At 34.7% G+C, this 19,084-nt stretch overlaps 1 protein-coding gene across 2 annotated transcripts in view; it reads right to left on the minus strand.

Moving 5' to 3' along the window:
* Nucleotides 1-19,084, minus strand: part of Map4k5 (mitogen-activated protein kinase kinase kinase kinase 5) — an 80,431-nt gene that overhangs the window by 30,851 nt on the left and 30,496 nt on the right. For both annotated transcript variants that reach the window (XM_090345070.1, XM_090345071.1), the window contains exons 3-12: nt 16,186-16,276; nt 15,725-15,789; nt 13,253-13,308; nt 12,100-12,147; nt 11,969-12,011; nt 10,915-10,987; nt 9,693-9,824; nt 7,546-7,608; nt 6,502-6,583; nt 5,562-5,678 (exon numbers count right to left, since the gene is read on the minus strand). In XM_090345070.1, the coding sequence (XP_090201196.1) occupies nt 5,562-5,678; nt 6,502-6,583; nt 7,546-7,608; nt 9,693-9,824; nt 10,915-10,987; nt 11,969-12,011; nt 12,100-12,147; nt 13,253-13,308; nt 15,725-15,789; nt 16,186-16,276 (770 nt within the window). The remainder of the gene's footprint in view (nt 1-5,561; nt 5,679-6,501; nt 6,584-7,545; nt 7,609-9,692; nt 9,825-10,914; nt 10,988-11,968; nt 12,012-12,099; nt 12,148-13,252; nt 13,309-15,724; nt 15,790-16,185; nt 16,277-19,084) is intronic.

Genomic DNA, 19,084 nt, shown 5'->3' on the forward strand with positions numbered 1-19,084 from the left:
TTTTTTCCTTTTAAAAATGTATTTACCATGGGACAGCCATCACACCAAGATACCTTTTTCTTTTTCTTTTTTCATTTTCTTGGTAGTACTGGGGTTCCAACTCCGGGCTCTGAACTTGTCAGGCAGGCACTCTATCACTGGAGCCACTATTCCAGCTATTTTTGCTTTAGTTATAATCTTGAATAGTGTCTCAGGTTTATGGCTGGCCTGGATTTTGATCTTTCCATTAATACTTCCTACATAGCTAGGATGACAGGCATGTGGGACCCAACTAGCTTGTATTGGTTGAAATGGGCTTTTGCTATTTTTTTTTGGCCCCAACGAGCTTTGCATTGTGATTCTTCCTCTCCATCTTCCAAGTTCCCAAGTAGCTAGGTTTACAGGTATGAGCCACCACATCTGGCTATACCAAAAGACTTCACAAGCTAAAGTGGACAGATAATTCTGGATTTAAAATAATCTCACATACTTCAATACATTGACAGCATCATCAGCTAGATATACAACTTGATATTCTAAGTCTCTCTACTTAAATCTTTATAGCTTTCTCTCTCAATTAAATTATTCTAATTTAATGTAGCTACTGAAGTATCAAGCTCATTGACCTACTACTCTCTAACAGCACCTCTCTTTCTTATCTTTTCTCCTATTACGTTTTATCTACTAGACCAACTTTAAGCAATTCTCTTGCCAATATTCTCAATTTCCTGTTTCACTGTTTACTGCAGGGGCACAGCAAATGCCAACCCTGGACCAACCCAACCAGATATGTCTGATTTACATCTGCAAAATAAATCATTGCTGGAGGAAATTGCACAGAATAACACAGTGAAAATTCATTTAGCTGGGTGTGGGTGGCTCATGCCTGTAATAGTAGCTACTCAGGAGGCTGAGATCCGAGGACTGAGGTTCAAAGCCAGCTTGGGCACTAAAGTACATGAGACTCTTATCTCCAATTAACCACCAGAAAACTGCAAATGGTGCTGTGGCTCAAGTGGTAGAGTACTAGCCTTGAGCTAAAGAGCTCAGAGATAGGGCACAGGCCCATAGTTCAAGTCCCACGACCAACAAAAAATAAAATAAAAAATTAATTTCATTTGAGCTTCCATACTGCTAAGTTATCCAGCCCATTTATTGTTCTCAATTTCTGGAATGCATTTGTTTATATAGAGTAATGGAGATTTTTTTTTCAGTTGTGGGGCTTGAACTCTGAGCTTGGGCATTTTCCGTGAGCTCTTCAACTTAAGGCTACCATCCTACCCCTTGAGCCACAGTGCCACTTCTCAATTTCTATTTCACACTTTTCTCCACATTCTTTTAACACTGTCAGGAGATACTCTGACATACCACAGAGAAAAAAGAAGTCAATGCTATACTATCAATCATCACCTTCTAAGGTAAGAAGTCTTACTTTATCAAAGATCATGTCCCTCATCATTCTCTAGACCCCATTTCTGCTTAGTGATGTTGCTTTTCTTGCATTCTTGCTATCATACTGTTTCATAAGCACTTAATCCTATTCAAGGTTCCTCCACACACATAAAATATGACTAAGCAATCAATACATCCCTTTCCATCTCATTCTCCTCTAGAAAATGTTCTATCTTACCATATCTTCACAACTAAATCTAACAAACTGCTATGTTTACCTTTGAGTCCCATCAAATCTTCTGTAATGTTTGCAAATTATTCTCATTAAAGCCATCAAATACAACCACCTATTATCCAAAGATTACCTTTAACTTCTATATAATATACTGAAACTTTCCTTCCCTCTTTGTTTCTACTGGTCTTTGCCTAGTTGATCCTCTCTCACATCCTTACTTGCAATTCAAAATTTGCTCTCCAAGCTCCAATCACATCTCTTTATTAGTCTTCTGTAATTGAAAGTCTTATGCACCATCTTCATCAGTATAAATGAAACTTTTTCTCCTCAAACTTGATTTTATTCTATTGTACGTACCTCAGTTATATATCTGACAATCTTGTCATCTCTCAAGTCTTTAACCCAATAGCCAATTCTCTGAGATAATTCTTTAATTCATGAACTTTTCATTATTATTGCTCTAGCATCTTTATTTAAACTATCATGCTCTCCCTCCTGATAACTTCAGTAGTCCCTTAACAGTATTTAGTATTGGACTCACTGTGCTCTTTAAGAATGCACATCTTGGCTGGGTGCTGGTGATTCTCACCTGTAATCCTGGCTACTCAGGAGGTTGATATCTGAGGACTGAGATTCAAAGCCCAGGGAGGAAAGTCCTTGAAACTCTTATCTCCAATTAAACTACCACAAACCAGAAGTGGTTTTGTGGCTCAAAGTGGTAGAACTAGACTTGAGCAAAAGGGCTCAGGGATAGCATGCACGCTCTTGAGTTCAAGCTCCACAACTGATAAAAACAAACAAAACAACAAAAACCCAGAAAGTACTGGGAATGTGTCTTAGTGGTAGACTGCTTGTCTAGCATACATGAAGCCCTGGGCTCAACTCCTCAGTACTATATGAACAGAAAAAGCTGGAAGTGGTGCTGTGGCTCAAGAGGTAGAGTGCTAGTCTTGGGCAAAAAAAGCTCAGAGACAGTGCCCAGGATCTGAGTTCAAGTCCCAGGACTGGCAAAAAAAAAAAAAAACCAACAACAGCAAAAACAAAACAAAGCAAAAAAGAAAGAAAGAAAGAAAAATAATGCAAAGCCGAGTACATAATTCCTTTAGCTCTGACTGCTTCCTACTACCAGTAACTGAAAGCCTAAAAATTTAACATGGTTTGACAGCTGGTGCCCAGCTTTATAATTTCATGTCCTATCCCTTTCTTCTTTGCTTTCTGCTATAACAGACTGACTTTTCTTTAGTTTTACAAGTACAGAAATTTCTCTCCTATTCACTGTGAAATTTCCTTTGCTCAGGATACTTACTCTTCTTTCCTTCCTTTATCTTCAGATTTACAGTTTATTACTTCTGCAGTAAATTCATTCCTGTCCTATAATATGCCCCCACTGCATCCTATACTTCCAATTCTGTAGAAGTTATCACACCAATAAATGACTTGCTGATATTTCTGAATTTTGAGACAATACTACCAGCTCTATGAAGACTGGGATAGTAACATTACTACATGGTAGAAAGTCTAATATTTCAAAGACTAAAAGGAATCATTCAACACAAACAATTTCAGAAGGGCCTAGCAAGGCTATAATATATTGTGGAATAAAGGGGGAGGTTCATATTTACACTGTTAGTGAGGAAAACTAAGCATTATCTAATTCTTTATTTATGCTATAAGTTTTAATAATGTTTAAACTTTCCAAGGAGTAAAGTCTTATTCATCTCAACCCTATCACGATCCTCAGATCTCAACCTCCTGAGTAGCTATGATTACAGGCATGAGCCACACTTGCCTGGCCTAAAATTAGTTTTCAAAGACCTTCCAATGACTACTTATATTAAGCATTTAAAATAGAAATGATGGCATATTAAACCAGAGAGTTCTGCTACTTACTACCCATATGATTTTGAGCAGGTAAATTCTTTTAATTTTTTAGTAATTTCTATTATTTGTTACCTACTTCCCCATTTCTAAAAGGAGGACATTAGCAACAGTACCTACTACACAAGGCAGTTTTGATGATCAGGTGAATTACACAGAAAAATATTTGGCATATGAAGAGTACTAAATGGGTGCTAACTAGCATGATAATTATAAAATAAAATATAAAGTGTTGGGAGCCAGAGTGGAATCAAACTGTACCTTGACTTGCATCAGACGATGGCTATATTGTCTTATTGCTTTCTGGCCCTATTCTATGTAAATGACCTGAGAATTACCATATGAATGTAACACCTGGAGGTTCCCTGGGAGAGGAGGAGGGAAGAAGGGGGAGGGGAAAATAAACGCGGCAGTCTAGTCAGTCTTTGCCTGGACTGCGGACATCCCGGACCTAGTGTGTCTGTCTCTCTTCTTTTTCTTCCTAGTCCTTGTCCCCTATTTCAGGAACCCCAATCTGCGAACCCTGGTTTGCTGCCGGTTGGCCCCGGCAATAAAGCTTAAAAACACTGACTATAAAATTTCATTTGCTAAACAAATCAATTAACATGTAAGCTTTAGTTGCATATTTTTGTTAAAAATAAAGATAGAAATATAAGGGGAAACAACAAAAAAGGAAATTAAGAGATTGATTCACAGAAATACAAAAAGGAATTATAAGAGAAGAGCAATACACAGGGAAGATACTGCAAAAGATGCTTAAATTTTATAAAAGCATACATAGACTCTCAGGAAGAACCTCATTCCTGATTTTCAGTCTTCAAAAATAAGTCTATGGTTATTTACTGAGAGTAACAGAGTTAGGGAATTGTGTAACATTATTATATAAGCAATGGTAATAATAACATTTTCCACTGAGAAGTTCAAGACGGTTTTTAAAAAATTATTTGTATTCTGTTCTGTCATCAATAGAGAAATCATAGAAAAAAGTAACTGCACTTCAAATGAGTCTTCTTTGAGAAAAACAATGTATACATGTTTTAGGCAAACATTTTTTCCTTAGTTCAAAGTAATGTTCTTAAAATGTCTACTTCTTACAGGCCAAATGTCCTTTACATATGCCTTACAGGGTACCAAACTGTCACTGGAAGCTAAGGTTTAATAAGAAGAAAGTATCCTCTGGATCTCAGGGATGTGTGGAGTGAAGCAGATTTATACTTCTGCCTCCTGCTCAAAACTTCAGGCCCCAGTGGTTCATACCCTATCTCAGGAGGCTGAGACTGGAGGACCATGGTTCAAAGGTAGTCCAAGCAGAAAAATTCTTAAGACCCCAACTATTTAAAAGGTGGGCTAGAAACATGGCTGGCTTAAATGGCTGAACTCCAGCTGTGAGCAAGCAAGGTGAGCAAGAGCTCAAAGCCCTGAGTTCAAGCCACAAAATGACAAGAAAGATCCCCAAACGAACAATTCCCAAAACCCAAACTTCAGGCAGCAACAAAGAGTAATAACCGGAAGGTACAGATTTGGGAGATTTGGATTCTGGAGCTAGCCTAGGGCAAAAAAGTTAATGAGATCCCATTATAATCAATAAGCTGGTGTTATGGCATACAACTATAACTTCAGGTTCTTGGGGAGGCTGTGAGGAGTCAACCCTCAGAAAAATGCAAGACCCCACCTGAAAAATAACTAAAGCAAAAAATACATGGTGATGGATAAATGTTTCAAAAGTGGTAGAGGTATTGCATAGCAAGCACAGGGATCTAAGTTTAAATCCTAGCACTATAAAACAAAACAGAACAAGACAAAAAAAAAATCCCACCCAACTTGAGATGAGCAAATTTGGAAAATAAGAGAGAGATCTTGTTAAGAAGAACTAATCCTATTAACAGGTTATGAAAATTACAGCATTATAAAAAAGCAAAAATTGGTAATTATATGCAGGATAAGTGTTGTTCTCATTGTTAATTGATCTTTGATGCTAAATCTATTTTAACTAAGCTGAAAAAGTGTATCAGAAAGTAAGCTCTGAAGCTACAATAAACATTTATTTTCAAAGATTAGGCTGTAAACACTTCATTACCTCAAAGTCATCATCATCTCCTTCGGTGTAATGTGCATGGTTGTCTGGATTGTTCACTTTATCCAGCAGTTCAACAGCTAGGGCTCTTGAGAGACCTGGCTGCCCAACAAAAGTATGCTAAGTGAAAAGGAGACAAAGAAAAATCAGAAATATACCTATTAACTATGGTTTATACAAAATATTATTCTCATTCTTCTGGAACTAGCAGAAATAAACATGGGAGTGTATAAGTATACTGAGAATATATCACTGCAATTAAAACACCACATTTTGTGGTGTTTAGACCACAAATAACTTTTTATGTCAGTTATCTGATCTATAGTAAGTCATAAAATCATAACTTTACCCATGCCAATGGTGTTTATTATTCATGTAACATTCTACTGATATACAAATGCAGAGTGTTGTTTGGTCCATAATTCAAATAGAAAAAAAACCAAGTGCAGTCTACATTAGTTAATGGTAACTGGTAAATGGTAAAGTTTTCTTAGGTTGTTATAATCACTAAGTTTTTCTCAGAGAGGTATTTTACACATACCTAGTACACACAGACCATATTGCAAACTTACTTAAGAAACGAAGAAACACAATTCATTTTAGATAATAATATTTTAAAATTTTCTTTATGGCAGAGGTCAGCAAACCATAGCCCACTAACAAAATCTGCTGTGCTATCTCCTTTTTTGTAAATAGGTTTTATCTACATCTAGGTATAGTATGCATATTATCAGTGGCTACTTTGGGGCTACAATGGTAGAGTAGCTGTACATAGATGGTGCAGTTTATAAAAGCAAAAATATTTATTCACCAGACTTCACAAGAAATTTGCTGCTGTAGAGATTACTAACATTCATATTAAAAACCTAAGTATTTTCACTCTAGTGATATATATAAGCACAAGGTGACTACAAGAAATCACTTCACAATTCCAACGACTTACAGTCAGCAGTCTTTCAGCAGTTGGTCTTTTTTTGGGGTTTTTAGTTAGTGCTATTTTGACAAAATTATGGAATGTTGATGACCTTCAAATAAAAATATTTCATTAATGTTAGTTTTTCTTGTATTATCAAATAAAATTAACTTAGAAGCAACTAGAAAGACTGAAATGTTAGCAGGGTGAGGTGGCTCACACCTGTAATCCTAGCTACTCAGGAGGCTGAGATCTGAGGATCAAGGTTCACAGCCAGCCTGGGCACAAAAATCCATGAGACTCTTATCTCCATTTAATCACTAGAAAAGGGGAAGTGGGGCTGTGGCTCAAGGGGTAGGGCGGTAGCCTTGAGCTGAAGAGCTCAGGAACAATGCCCAGGCCCAGAGTTCAAGCCCCATGACCCCCCCACATCCCCCCCCAAAAAAAGTCTGAAATGTTTTCTTAGGATTCTTGATTTTATTTAAACAAAAGACTGACACCTGAAGCATGGCACATTCCTTAGAAACATCTGTGTCTTGTCTTGTAACATAAATGCAATTAAATGATAGAACAGAAACATATCACCTTAAAAACTACACTAAAATTAGAAATAGGTATTCTGTGTCAATTATACAATTTATGATCTTCTCTACTTTCTAACTAGGAGGCAAAATGTCTTTTTCTTTTCTCTTTTTTATTTTTTGGTAGTGTTGGGTTTGAGCCTTCAGTGTGGTAGACATGAGCTCTATGCTATAAGCCATATACCCCCTTTCTTTGCTTTAATTTTCATTTTCAGATAGGGTCTTATGTTTGTTTGTTTGTTTATTTTTTAATAGTCCTGGGGCATGAACACAGGGCCTGGGCACTGTCTCTGAGTCTCTTTGTGCTCAAGGGTAGCACTCCACTACTTGAGCCACAATGCCACTTCTGGTTTTCTGGTCATTAATTGGAGTCTCATGAACTTTAGTGCCCCGGCTGGCTCTGAACATTGATCCTCAGATCTCGACCTTCTGAGTAGCTAGGATTACAGAAAATTCTATAAAACTAGGTAAAACAATATATTCTTTAACTCACCATTTTGTTTTGTCCTTTAGTTTTGGAGGCTGAAAATTACTTTTTGACATTAAGAAGAGAGCCCTGAAATAAAAATTTCAGTTAAAGGACAATACCAAAATACCATTTTGCTATGCCTTCCAATCAAAATAAATATCCTGTCAAGAATTTGTAAGACTGTCATATATAGTTCCTGAAAAAAAAACTGATACAGAAACTACATTTTTTATAGTTTTGGTAGGCTATGGAAGTTTTCCTAGCAACACAGATATTTAAATCTCAAACAAGTTCATATGCACAAAACAAAACTATCAACTGTTAAAAGTTTTATTACCATAAATAACCTATATAACTAGTATATCTTAAACAGTTTATAAAATTGTATATTCTATAACACATATAAATGATATATTATGCTAACATAGGTTAGGTTATATATTTAATTAAAGACTTGTTTCTACATTATTTTGAGCACATAGGCAAATTATATTAATTTCTTGATCTGCTCTATTTGGATAATGATCTTCCATATTCTCTTTTTATAAGTCAATCTACAAGAAAACAAAACTCTGTCTAGGGACAAAGTCCCAATTTTCTATTGACTACAGGATAGAAAAATGGAGGAATTAAGGAATTTCTAAAACGCTCTATTTTAGTAATTGTTACAAAATCAACATATCTTCTTTTTGTAAAAAAGAAAACAATTCACAGGAAAATGAATTGAGAGAAAAAAATCCACCTACTTACTACTTTAAGATACTGTTTAAAAATATTTTTAGCCTTTATCTAAATGCTTATTAACTATTATATTAAGTAATGTTGCATCCTGCATTTTTTTCATTGACCGTCGATTTTTCCATGTGTTTTGGCTTAAACAGATATAACTGCTGTCACAACTGCTAAATAATTTATCATCTCACTAGTAGATACAAAGTTCCCCATCATATCCTCAAATGGATAATCCTTGTATATGTACATAAGTACTGGAATCACTGAAACATCTGTACTTCCTCTGGTAAGTAACTCTAAATTATTTTCGTAAAGGTCTATCTGTGAGTATACTAGATAATAGTTGGTTTGATGTAACTTCTACTTTTCTATGTTTCTTTAGTATAGGGAATTTAATAAATAATCTCTCTTGCATATTCAGTATACATGTTTTTTGTGGTCAATCTTACATTAGGAAAGCATGTTCCATAGATTTTCTTATTCTGTTGATTTTCCTTTTCCTTTTTTTTTTTTTTTTTGCCAGTCCTGGGCTTGAACTAAGAGCCTGGGCACTGTCCTTGGACTCTTTTTGCTCAAGGCTAGCACTCTGCCACTTGAAATATACCACCACTTCTGGCTTTTTTTATGTTTGTGGTACTGAGGAATTGAACCTGGGTCTTCATGCATGCTAGGCAAGTGCTCTACCACTAGGCTAAACTCCCAGGCCTCAATTTTCCTTTAAACAAAAAATCATTTAAAGCTTAAAATTTAACTTGATCTATTTTCCTTTAAATTATCAAACCTTTTCTAAAGCTCTAAAATATACTTTTTCAGAAAGACATTATTTAAAACATAAATGATAATTTATAGTAAGCACAAATATTTCTTCAGAACTTTAAATAAAGTAAAAAAAAAAGAAAATGAGAATATTCTTGAAAAGCAAGTATGCACTACCACTTATAATTTCATATAAAGAAGATCAACTGGCTGGTTGTAAACATAGCTACTCAGGAGGCTGAGATCATCTCATGGGTCAAAGCCAGCCCGGCAGGAAAGTCCGAGAGACTCATCTCCAATTAACCACCAGAAAACCACAAGTGGCACTGTGGCTCAAATGGTAGGATACTAGCCTTGAGCTGAAAAGCTTAGAGTTCAAATTTCATGACCAATCAAAAAAAAAATCAATTGATGGAAAAGTTAATATAAAGAACTCTAAAGGACTTGTTTAATAATACTGGCACATTCTAGTCTGATTATTAAGGGATATGTGTTTTATGGAAGTTGTAAATGCTATAGCAACTCACTCTATGTTTTACATGAGTACCAATATGAACTAAGCAGGCTTTAGATAAGATTAATCCCTTTTAAACTTTACTATTTTGATACACTTAAAAAAATAAAGTACCACCACTTCCCCCACGGTTTATTCATAAATGCAAAAACATGAATAATAAGAATACCTCATTGGATGAAGATCAAACATTGGTGGTTGAAGCTCCCCAAGTTCAATTGCTGTTATTCCTACTGCCCAGATATCACAGAGTTGGTTATAGCCACCATTTTTCTCCACTGCTGCAACTTCTGGGGCCATCCTAAAAAGAACAAATGAAAATTATATGTAACACATTAAAATTTCCCAATCAAAGTTGGAGGGAAAGAGGTGGAAAGGTGTTCACTGGGAAAGACTTAAAACAAACATCACATGTCATTCTTTTCTTTTCTTTTTTTCTTTTTTCTTGTTTGGTTATGGTACTTGAACTTAGGGCTTCAGACCTCTCCCTGAGCTTCTTTGTGCTCAAGGCTAGTGCTATACAATTTGAGCCACAGTACCACTTTGTTAATTGGAATGGTTAATTAGAGATAAGAGTCTCATGGAGATTTTTTTGCCTAGGCCAGCTTTGAACCACAATCCTCAGATCTCAGCATCCTGAGTAGCTAGGATTACAGGCACCAGCCATCAGCACCCAGCTACACATCATTCTTCTAAAACTCATTAAACATCTCAAATTTCTTCTTCTGAATGTCGGGACTTGTAGACAAATCTTATCTTACTTTAGTTTGTGTTATATGAGTCCTAACGTAATATAGGAAATGAATAATAACACCTATGAAATCCTATGGAGTTCAAAGAAAAGTTCCCAAGGAGGTAAGACAATGAATGAGCAGCAGGAAGCTGAAGGGTTAAAGAAATGAATGCTGTAGAGGACGTCAGGAAAGAAGGAGCACGTGGAAAACTGAGAATGTGTTACTCATGTGGAATCTACATACTGAGATCTGATGGTCATACACTGCGGGTACCAGAGAGTAAGTGCTCACCCTTGTCGAAATGTGTCATTGATTCTTACTTTATTTTGTTTTAGAAAAGTGTAAGTGTGGTAGATGGGAAATGAAAAAAAAATTATCCTTCACAATTGATGGTTTCAACCGTCTAGAGAATGCACACAGAAAATGAACCTAAACTAGACTATCGATGATCTACTGAATGAAATAAGCAACCTATTCTCCCTTGTAAAATGATGTGGACCCACAGCAAGGTTTAAATCTTTTGGCAAGTGAGAATACTATCAAAGAGCATGCAGTATCTCTTGGCTTTCAATGATCATTTGTATTACTAAGTACCAAGACTAATCACTAAGAAGTAGAAATAAAAATGGGCCAAAGTCAATCATGACATTGTCTTACCAATAAGGAGTGCCAATGAAAGATTTTCTCTTTGCAATCGTAGCTGTTATTTTTGCAGCCACACCAAAATCCGCTGGTGAGAAAAAAAAAAAAAAGATCAGAAAATATGTCTTTTCAAGTTTCACACTTAGGCATAGTATTGCTAATAATTAGGATATTTATGTCAGAGAAACATGTATAAATACCCCAAATCTCTTCTTGCTGAGTTTATAAATACTCAATAAAATAAAAGAATTTGATGGAATTTTACTAGAATCAAAATGTACTTTATTAGGAACAAAGGTAGTAAGATACTTTTATTATAAGAACACTGAAGTTAATTTAGGGGGGAAAAACACATGAGAAAATACCAAAATTCCTTTAAACCTAACAAAAAATTATTAAATAGTCTGGTGTTTTTTAAAACAAAGTTTCTTTCACCTTTTAAGCTTTTTTTAAATTTTTTTTATTTTTGCCAGTCCTTGAACTCAGGCTTGAACTCAGGGCCTGTCCATGGGCTTTCTCAAGCCTATTGCTCTACCAAAGCCTCAATACCACTTCCAGCTTTTTCTGTGTATGTGGTACCAAGGAATCTAACCGAGGGCTTCAAGCATGCTAAGCAAGCACTCTACCACTAGGCCACACTCCTAACCCTTTTTCTTTTCTTTTTAAATATTTATGTATAAGCTTTTATATTGCTTTTTGTTAAGCACAGTTATAAACAAACTTAAAATACATACAGTTCATTTTGTCTTTGATGCACCAGCAGATATTAGCATATATTGTAGATATTTTGATTGAATAATAGGTTATATAAGTAACATATTATTTATAGTTTAGCAGCTTTTTGAGATTTATGTTGTATTTTTATATTATAATGTGGTTAATATTTTTATGGATATAGATTGTCTATTTTTAAAATTAATTTCCTTAAGTTGAGTCACTGGAGTAAAATTAACTGTCAAGATAAGGATTATTATGATTCAATATAAATATGAAACCTGCATATTATTTTTCATGTAACAGCTCATTAAAGTATATTTGGAAAGAGTTTTAGGAACTTGAAATAACATACCTAATTTTACATCACCATGGTCTGTCAATAAAATATTTGCACCCTGAAACAAAATTACAAATTCTATTGAACTAGTATCATAAAATTTCTTGCAAAAAATTTAGTAATTTAAACATATAAAATGAACTTACTTTGATATCTCTATGCATTTTACCCTTAGTATGCAAATAGGCAAGACCCTGAAATTTAAAACATAGAATATTAGAAAAATTGTAAAACATCTAAGTTTCTATGTCAATTTTGATCAAATAAGAAAAAAACTAGAAAGTATTTTTGTTATGTAAAATTTAGATAAGTCTCTTTTCACTAATTAATGTTAATTTCACCACAAAGCTTTTGGATTCACTTTCTGGTAAAAAGTAGAAATACTTATTAAAATATTGACCTCATAATTAAGATGATGAACAAACTCATCACCCTCCAAAGTTTCCTTTCTCTCTCTCTCTTTCTTTCTTTTTTTTGCCAGTCCTGGTGCTTTAACTCAGAGCCTGAGCACTCTTTGGGTTTTCTCAAGGCTAGGACTCTACCACTTGAGTTACAGCACCACTTCTGGCTTTTTCTATGTATGTGGTATCAAGGAATAGAACCTGGGTCTTCATGCATGCTAGGCAAATACTCTACCAATAGGTCAAACTCCTGGTCCTGAAGTTTCCTTCTCTTGTGTTCATTTATAATTCTTTCTTCTTTCCAAGAAATTTTGATCAGCTTTCTCTCATTAAACACCAGGTTTTCAAATTTGTTTGGCTGTTTTAGGTGCTTTGCATTTGCACAGGAAGTTAGAATCACCTTGCCTATTTCTTTGAAAAGCAATTCAAAAAGAAAGCCTGCTTACATTCTGATTGGAATTTCCTTTGATCTAGTGTGGGGAGAACTGTATGAAGTCTTCTAATCTATGAATACTGTGTAGTATTTAGGTCTCTAATTTCTCAGTAGTATATAGATATTTATATTCCTTCTGCTGAATTCACTCCTCAGTATATAGCTATAGTTTCCCTTAATTTATAGCAAATGAGAACCAGATGCCATAGACAATTATACTTGATTATTGTGTGCATCAGCAACACACATCATCACTTATGACCACCATGTATCTCAGCATTTGCTTAAAAGGATTCTTGTAAGGTATTCATGAAAAATAACTAGCTTTATAGAGTTAAAAATATTAGTTTATGAGAAAGATTATGAATTTATTGTTCTCTTTTGGGCAAGTGACCATTTTACAGTTATCAGTTGTGAAACTACCCTTTGAATGGAGCGGACCACATACATAAGCAAATGTAGTACCTGTAAGGTTTCTCTGCATACATAGGCTATTTGCAATTCGGATAAGGGTCCAGTAACTAGAAAGAGAGAGAGAGAAAGAAAGAGAGACGATATTGATGTAAGTTTGAACCTAACAAATTAAAAGACAATGTACTTTTTAAATGACCAACTATATAAAACTTTATATATGTATCATCAGACAATGTCACTTCTGATTAGAAGCATATTGTATTTTTAGAAAAGAGCTGAGAGTATAGCTCAAATGGTACTAGGTTTAATCCCTAGAATCACAGTAACAAAGACCAAAAATTAGCAAACAAAAAACAGAAAATATTGAGGATGTCAAAAGAGAGAAAAGAAAAACACATTTTGGCTCCTTATTAAAAACTAGAGAAGATTATAAATTGTATAATTGACACAGAATACCTATTTCTAATTTTAGTGTAGTTTTTAAGATGATATATTTCTGTTCTATCATTTAATTGCATTTATGCTACAAAACAAGACTGATACCGATGTTTCTAAGGAATGTGCCGTGCTTGGGGTTTCAGTTTTTTGTTTATATAAAACCAAGAATCCTAAGAAAATATTTCAGTCTTTCTAATTGCTTCTAAGTTAATTTTATTTGATAACACAAGAAAAACTAACATTAATGAAATATTTTTATTTGAAGGTCATCAACATTCCATAATTTTGTCAAAATAGCACCAACTAATCACCTCCCCCCCAAAAAAAGACCAACTGCTGAAAGATGGCTGACTGTAAGTCGTTGGAATTGTGAAGTGATTTCTTGTAGTCACCTTGTGCTTAAATATATCACTAGAGTGAAAATACTTAGGTTTTTAATATATGAACATTAGTAATCTCTTACAACAGCAAATTTTTGTGAAGTCTAGCAAATAAATATTTTTTATTTTATTCCATAACAACTTTAAGTATTAAAAAACAAAGCTTCTATTCTGTGTAAGCTCAGGATAGAAGTAAGTACCTAAGTATCATAGGACATTTTATAGAAAGCAAGAGGCATGAACTCAGTCCTGAATAATGAAAGAAAGCAAAGAACTATATACAGCTAACATGCAACTAATTAATACTTATAGAAAACCATAAAAAGATTGGCTAGTAAAACAGTGAAAAGTATTATATATTTTTTAAATGTCAAGATAGTCTCTTTTCAGTATAATGCTTTCATAAACCCCATCAACCTATTTCTGGCAAACAGATTTGTCTCTAAATTTGATTATAAATCTTCTATATGCAAGTACCCGAACAAGAAGATCTGGAATTATGCTTTTAGTGACCCTGAAAAGAAAATCTGGGTGATTTCTATAGACAGTGAAACTCAATATATAACCTATGCACAAAAAAATTTACACAGATGTTAATAACTGGCTGTCTACACCCTACTCCGAAACATCATGTATGTATGTATATATATATATATATATAATTTTAATCTTTCCTTTTTTGATACTGGAGATCAAATCTAGGATGTTACACTTGTTAAGCAAGCTCATGCCATATGATCACTGTATTTTTTGTTTTTATTTTTTTTCCAGTCCTGGGCTTGAACTCAGTGCCTGTGTACTACCCTTGGGTTTTTCTCAAGACCTAGTGCTCCACCATTTGAGCCATAGTACCACTTCCGGCCTTTTCTATGTGGTACTGAGGATTTGAACCTAGGTCTTTGTGCATGCTAGCCAAGCACTCCACCACTAGGCCTTGATTACTATGTTTTTGAGTGCACTAAAGGCATAGACATTTCTTAGACATAATTCATCTTAAAATTTTTTTTTAAAAAGTAAGTTTTAGCTGGGTGCCAGTGGCTCATACCTGTAATCCTAGCTACTGAGGAGGCTGAGATCTGAGGACTGAGGTTCAAAGCCAGCTCAGTCAGGAAAATCTGTGAGATAATCCATAACAACAAAACCAAAAGTGAGCTATGGCTCAAGTGGTATAGCAGCAGCCTTCAGCAGAAAACAACTAAGGGAGAGCCCAGGCCATGAGCTCATGCTCCAGTGCTGGCAAAAAAAAAAAGTCAAATTCAACAACAAAAAAAAACTTGACCAAATTAATAGACTGATAAGTGAAATACTCCAATTTTTTTCTTTTTTTAAGTTTACATATCATCTTAATACAATTAAGCTGCTTTCTGCTTTGTGTTTAAATTAAGACAGATGCACAATTTCCGTAACGTGAGCTATTCCTTTTCATTTCAATTCTTATTTACTAGAATGTTTAGGCAGTTTCCTTTGTAAATAAGCATTTTCTAGACTACATTTAAAAAGTAAAATTTAGTTTGCAGATATACTTATGGGTTTCCTAATCCAGGCTAAGGCAAATTTAATTGAATAACTATCACCACCACTTACAAAATCTCCTTATTTTTCTGTTATGCAGTACTCTGGCAACAGAGCTGTCATTTTACCTCTTACCTAGAAAATGTCAAACAACAATTATGAGTTTTAAATGATGAAGTCAAATTCACAGTACCATGGTAAATATCTTGAAGTGATCCACCACCACAGTATTCCATACAAATCCACAGCTTTTCCCGACTAACATGAAAGAGAAAGAAAATGTGTTAGCTGGTAGTTCTCAACTTCTGAAAGGATTTTGATGCTCCTTCTGGGGCACTGCAGAGTGGAAGGAAGGCACCTACTAGCCTCCTCCAACACACAGTCAAGTACAGTATTCTAAGTATAGTAGCTGTATGCCCCTCTGTAAATGGAGTAGAATGAGATCAATGTCTAAATCACAACACTTTCTTTGAATTATTCATAATGCTTCATTAAGGCTGCCACTTAAAAGTATGACCACTTGTGTAGAGTTGTCATAAACCAGTTATTTTTCAACTTTGGACAACTTTATGTCAAGTATAATGACATGAAGAGGAGAATAGCAGCAAAGAAACTATAAAATAAACAGAGTATATGGGGCTTGTTATTTATTACCTGAGATAGCTTCCAAAGTAGGCAACAATGTTGCAATGTTTACATTCTTTAACCATAAATATTTCTTGTTGAATCAAGGAAAAATCATCACCTGAAAAAATAAACAAATAAGTTGGTTACAGGTAGTGGAACTTTACAATAAATATTAGCTACAAATGAGGAATTCTCAATACTTAGTATTGTAAAGCGCTGGATTCTTTCTCTGAAAGTGGAAATCTTAAAAATGTGCTTGGCATTGGTAGCTCATCCCTGTAATCCTAGCTAGCGAGGAGGCTGAGATCTGAGGATCATGGTTCAAAATCAGCCCAAGCACAAAAGATTTTTAACTCCAATAAACGACTAGAAAACTGGAAGTGGTGCTGTGGTTCAAAGTGGTAGAGTGCTAGCTTTGAGCTGAAGAGCTCAAGGACAGTGCCAAGGCCAGAGTTCCAGTCCCATGATTGACCAGAAAAAAATGTGCAAATCTCTGAATCCCTAATTGCTTCCAAGTTCTTTTTCTTAAGGAGATATGCACAGAGATAAATGTTTACTATAGTATGGCTTATTAAAAAGTACTTAAATAATTTATGGTACAGCTAGAGATACTCTAAGATAGTTCTAAATGTGTGTTCTGATATGAGAGTATGTTCATAATATAAAATATTTTTATAGAATCATTTGAATACATATATACACAGAAAGAGTATTTCAAAAAACATGCAGATGGGTGTGATAATCCATCTTCTTGGGAGGCAGAGATCAGGGGATTGTGTTATAAGGTCAGCAAGAGAAGTTAGATACCATATTTCATAGAACAAATCAGATATGGCAATGACTAGTTATCAGGTGGTGGAACTTTACAATAAATATTAGCTAGAGATGAGGAATTAGGCATTCTCAATACTTAGCTGGGTCTGTAAAGTAATAAATTCTTTCTCTAAAACCTGAAATCTTAAAAATGTACAAATCTGCTGGGTGTCAGTGGCTCACACCTATAATCCTAGCTACTCAGGAGGCTGACATCTGAGGATCATGGTTCAAAGCCAGCTGGGGCATGAAAGACCATGATTCTTATCTACAATTAGCTGCTAGAAAACCGGAAGTGGTACTATGGCTCAAGTAGTAGAGCTCTAGCCTTGAGAAAGCTCACGACCGTGCCCAGGCTTGAGTTCAAGCCCTAGGGGGTGGCAAAACAAAAAACAAAACAAAAACCTTATTTAGAACAGATAGCAGAAAATTTCCCAAACTGAAAAAAGAGATGGATATCCAAGTACAGAAGGTATTTAGAACCCCCCCAAAACAACTTCTAATATCAAATTATAAATGTCGATAGAAAGCCTTGAGAAGTGGCAAGTTACCTATCAAAGAATAGCACAGCAGCAGCACTAACCCTAACACCAGAAGACCATGTGCTGGGGCTGAGGGAACCCAAACTAAGGTTATCAATAATAAAGCTTTCCTTTAAATATCAAAGGAGAAATTAGGTCTCTGTGATAAACATAGTTTAAAGCAGTTCACAACCATAAAGTCAGCATTGCAGAAGCTACTCAAAATTACTATTCACCAAAAGAGGAAAAAAAGATAATCACAAAAGTGCAGGGAAAAAATAAATTTCACTGGAAGAATAAAAACTACTGAAGAACAAAAAAAAACTAATGCAGCACAATGAAGTGTTTATCTTTCAATAATAATCCTAAAGGTAAATAACATTAACTCTCCAAATAACATATGCAGGCTAGCTGATTAAAAATTAATTGAAGCCAGGTGTGGTAGCTCACGCCTGTAATCTTAGTTACTCAGGAGGCTGAGATCTGAGGATCATGGTTCAAAGCCAACCAGGAAGTCTGTGAGACTGTCATCTCCAATTAACCACTAGAAAACAGAAGTGGTACTGTGCCTCAAGGAGTAGAGTGGTAGCTTTGAGCTGAAGAGCTCAGGTGCCCAGGCCTAGAGTCCAAACCCCACGACCGACCAAAAAAAAAACAAAACAAAACAAAAAACTAATACAAAAGTAAAGTCCTAACCATTTTCTGCCTGCAAGAAATCTCCCTAAGACATACACATACAAACTAATGTAAAAGGATGGAAAATAATATTGTAAGCAAATGGAATCCAAAGCAAGTAAGAATACCTAATGTTCCTCCTATCTAGCAAAGCAGACTTCAAGCCAAAGTTAGAAACGATAGTCATTTCATGTAATTGTGTGTGTATACATATGTGTATATATATATATACTATATATATACATATATATGCACTGAACATTGGTATACCCAATTTGATAAACACTACTGGATATAAAGGTATGAACTGATCCACATGGTGGGTGACTGCAATGCTACACTCTTATAAATAATCACCAAAGGAAAAGGAATCAATTAACTTTAGAGTTAAACTCGACCACAGAGAAAACAGATTTAACTAACATCCAAATAGCTATAGTCTTCTCAGCAGTCCCTGGAACTGTATCCAAAATACATACTGTATCCAAAATACATACATAAAGACATCTTCATCTTAGTAAATAAAAAAATCTGAAATAATTTCTTCATATTAGATAATAATGGAATAAAACTAAAAACCAATCACACTAAATTATAGAACCTGAACTCATGGAGACTGAACAATAATACATTTGAGTAATCACTCAGTTCATTATTGAAATTACAGGAAAAACTTAAAAGTTCCTAAAAATCAAATTAAAATATAACTTACAAGATGCTTTAGGATATAGCAAAGTGAGTTTTAAGAGCAAAATTCACTGCTATGAGTACCTATACTAAAAAAGAAAAAAAAACCAAGAGATTTCAATAACCTAGTGTGGTATCTCAAGCTCTTAGAAAAACAAGAAAAAGCTAACACTCAAATTCAAGGATGGGAAAAAAGATATAAAGGTTAGGGCATAAATTAGTGAAATAAA

This window comes from Megascapheus bottae, chromosome 14 (assembly GCF_031878675.1).
Source record: "Megascapheus bottae isolate mThoBot1 chromosome 14, mThoBot2.hap1, whole genome shotgun sequence".
NCBI lineage: Eukaryota > Metazoa > Chordata > Mammalia > Rodentia > Geomyidae > Megascapheus > Megascapheus bottae.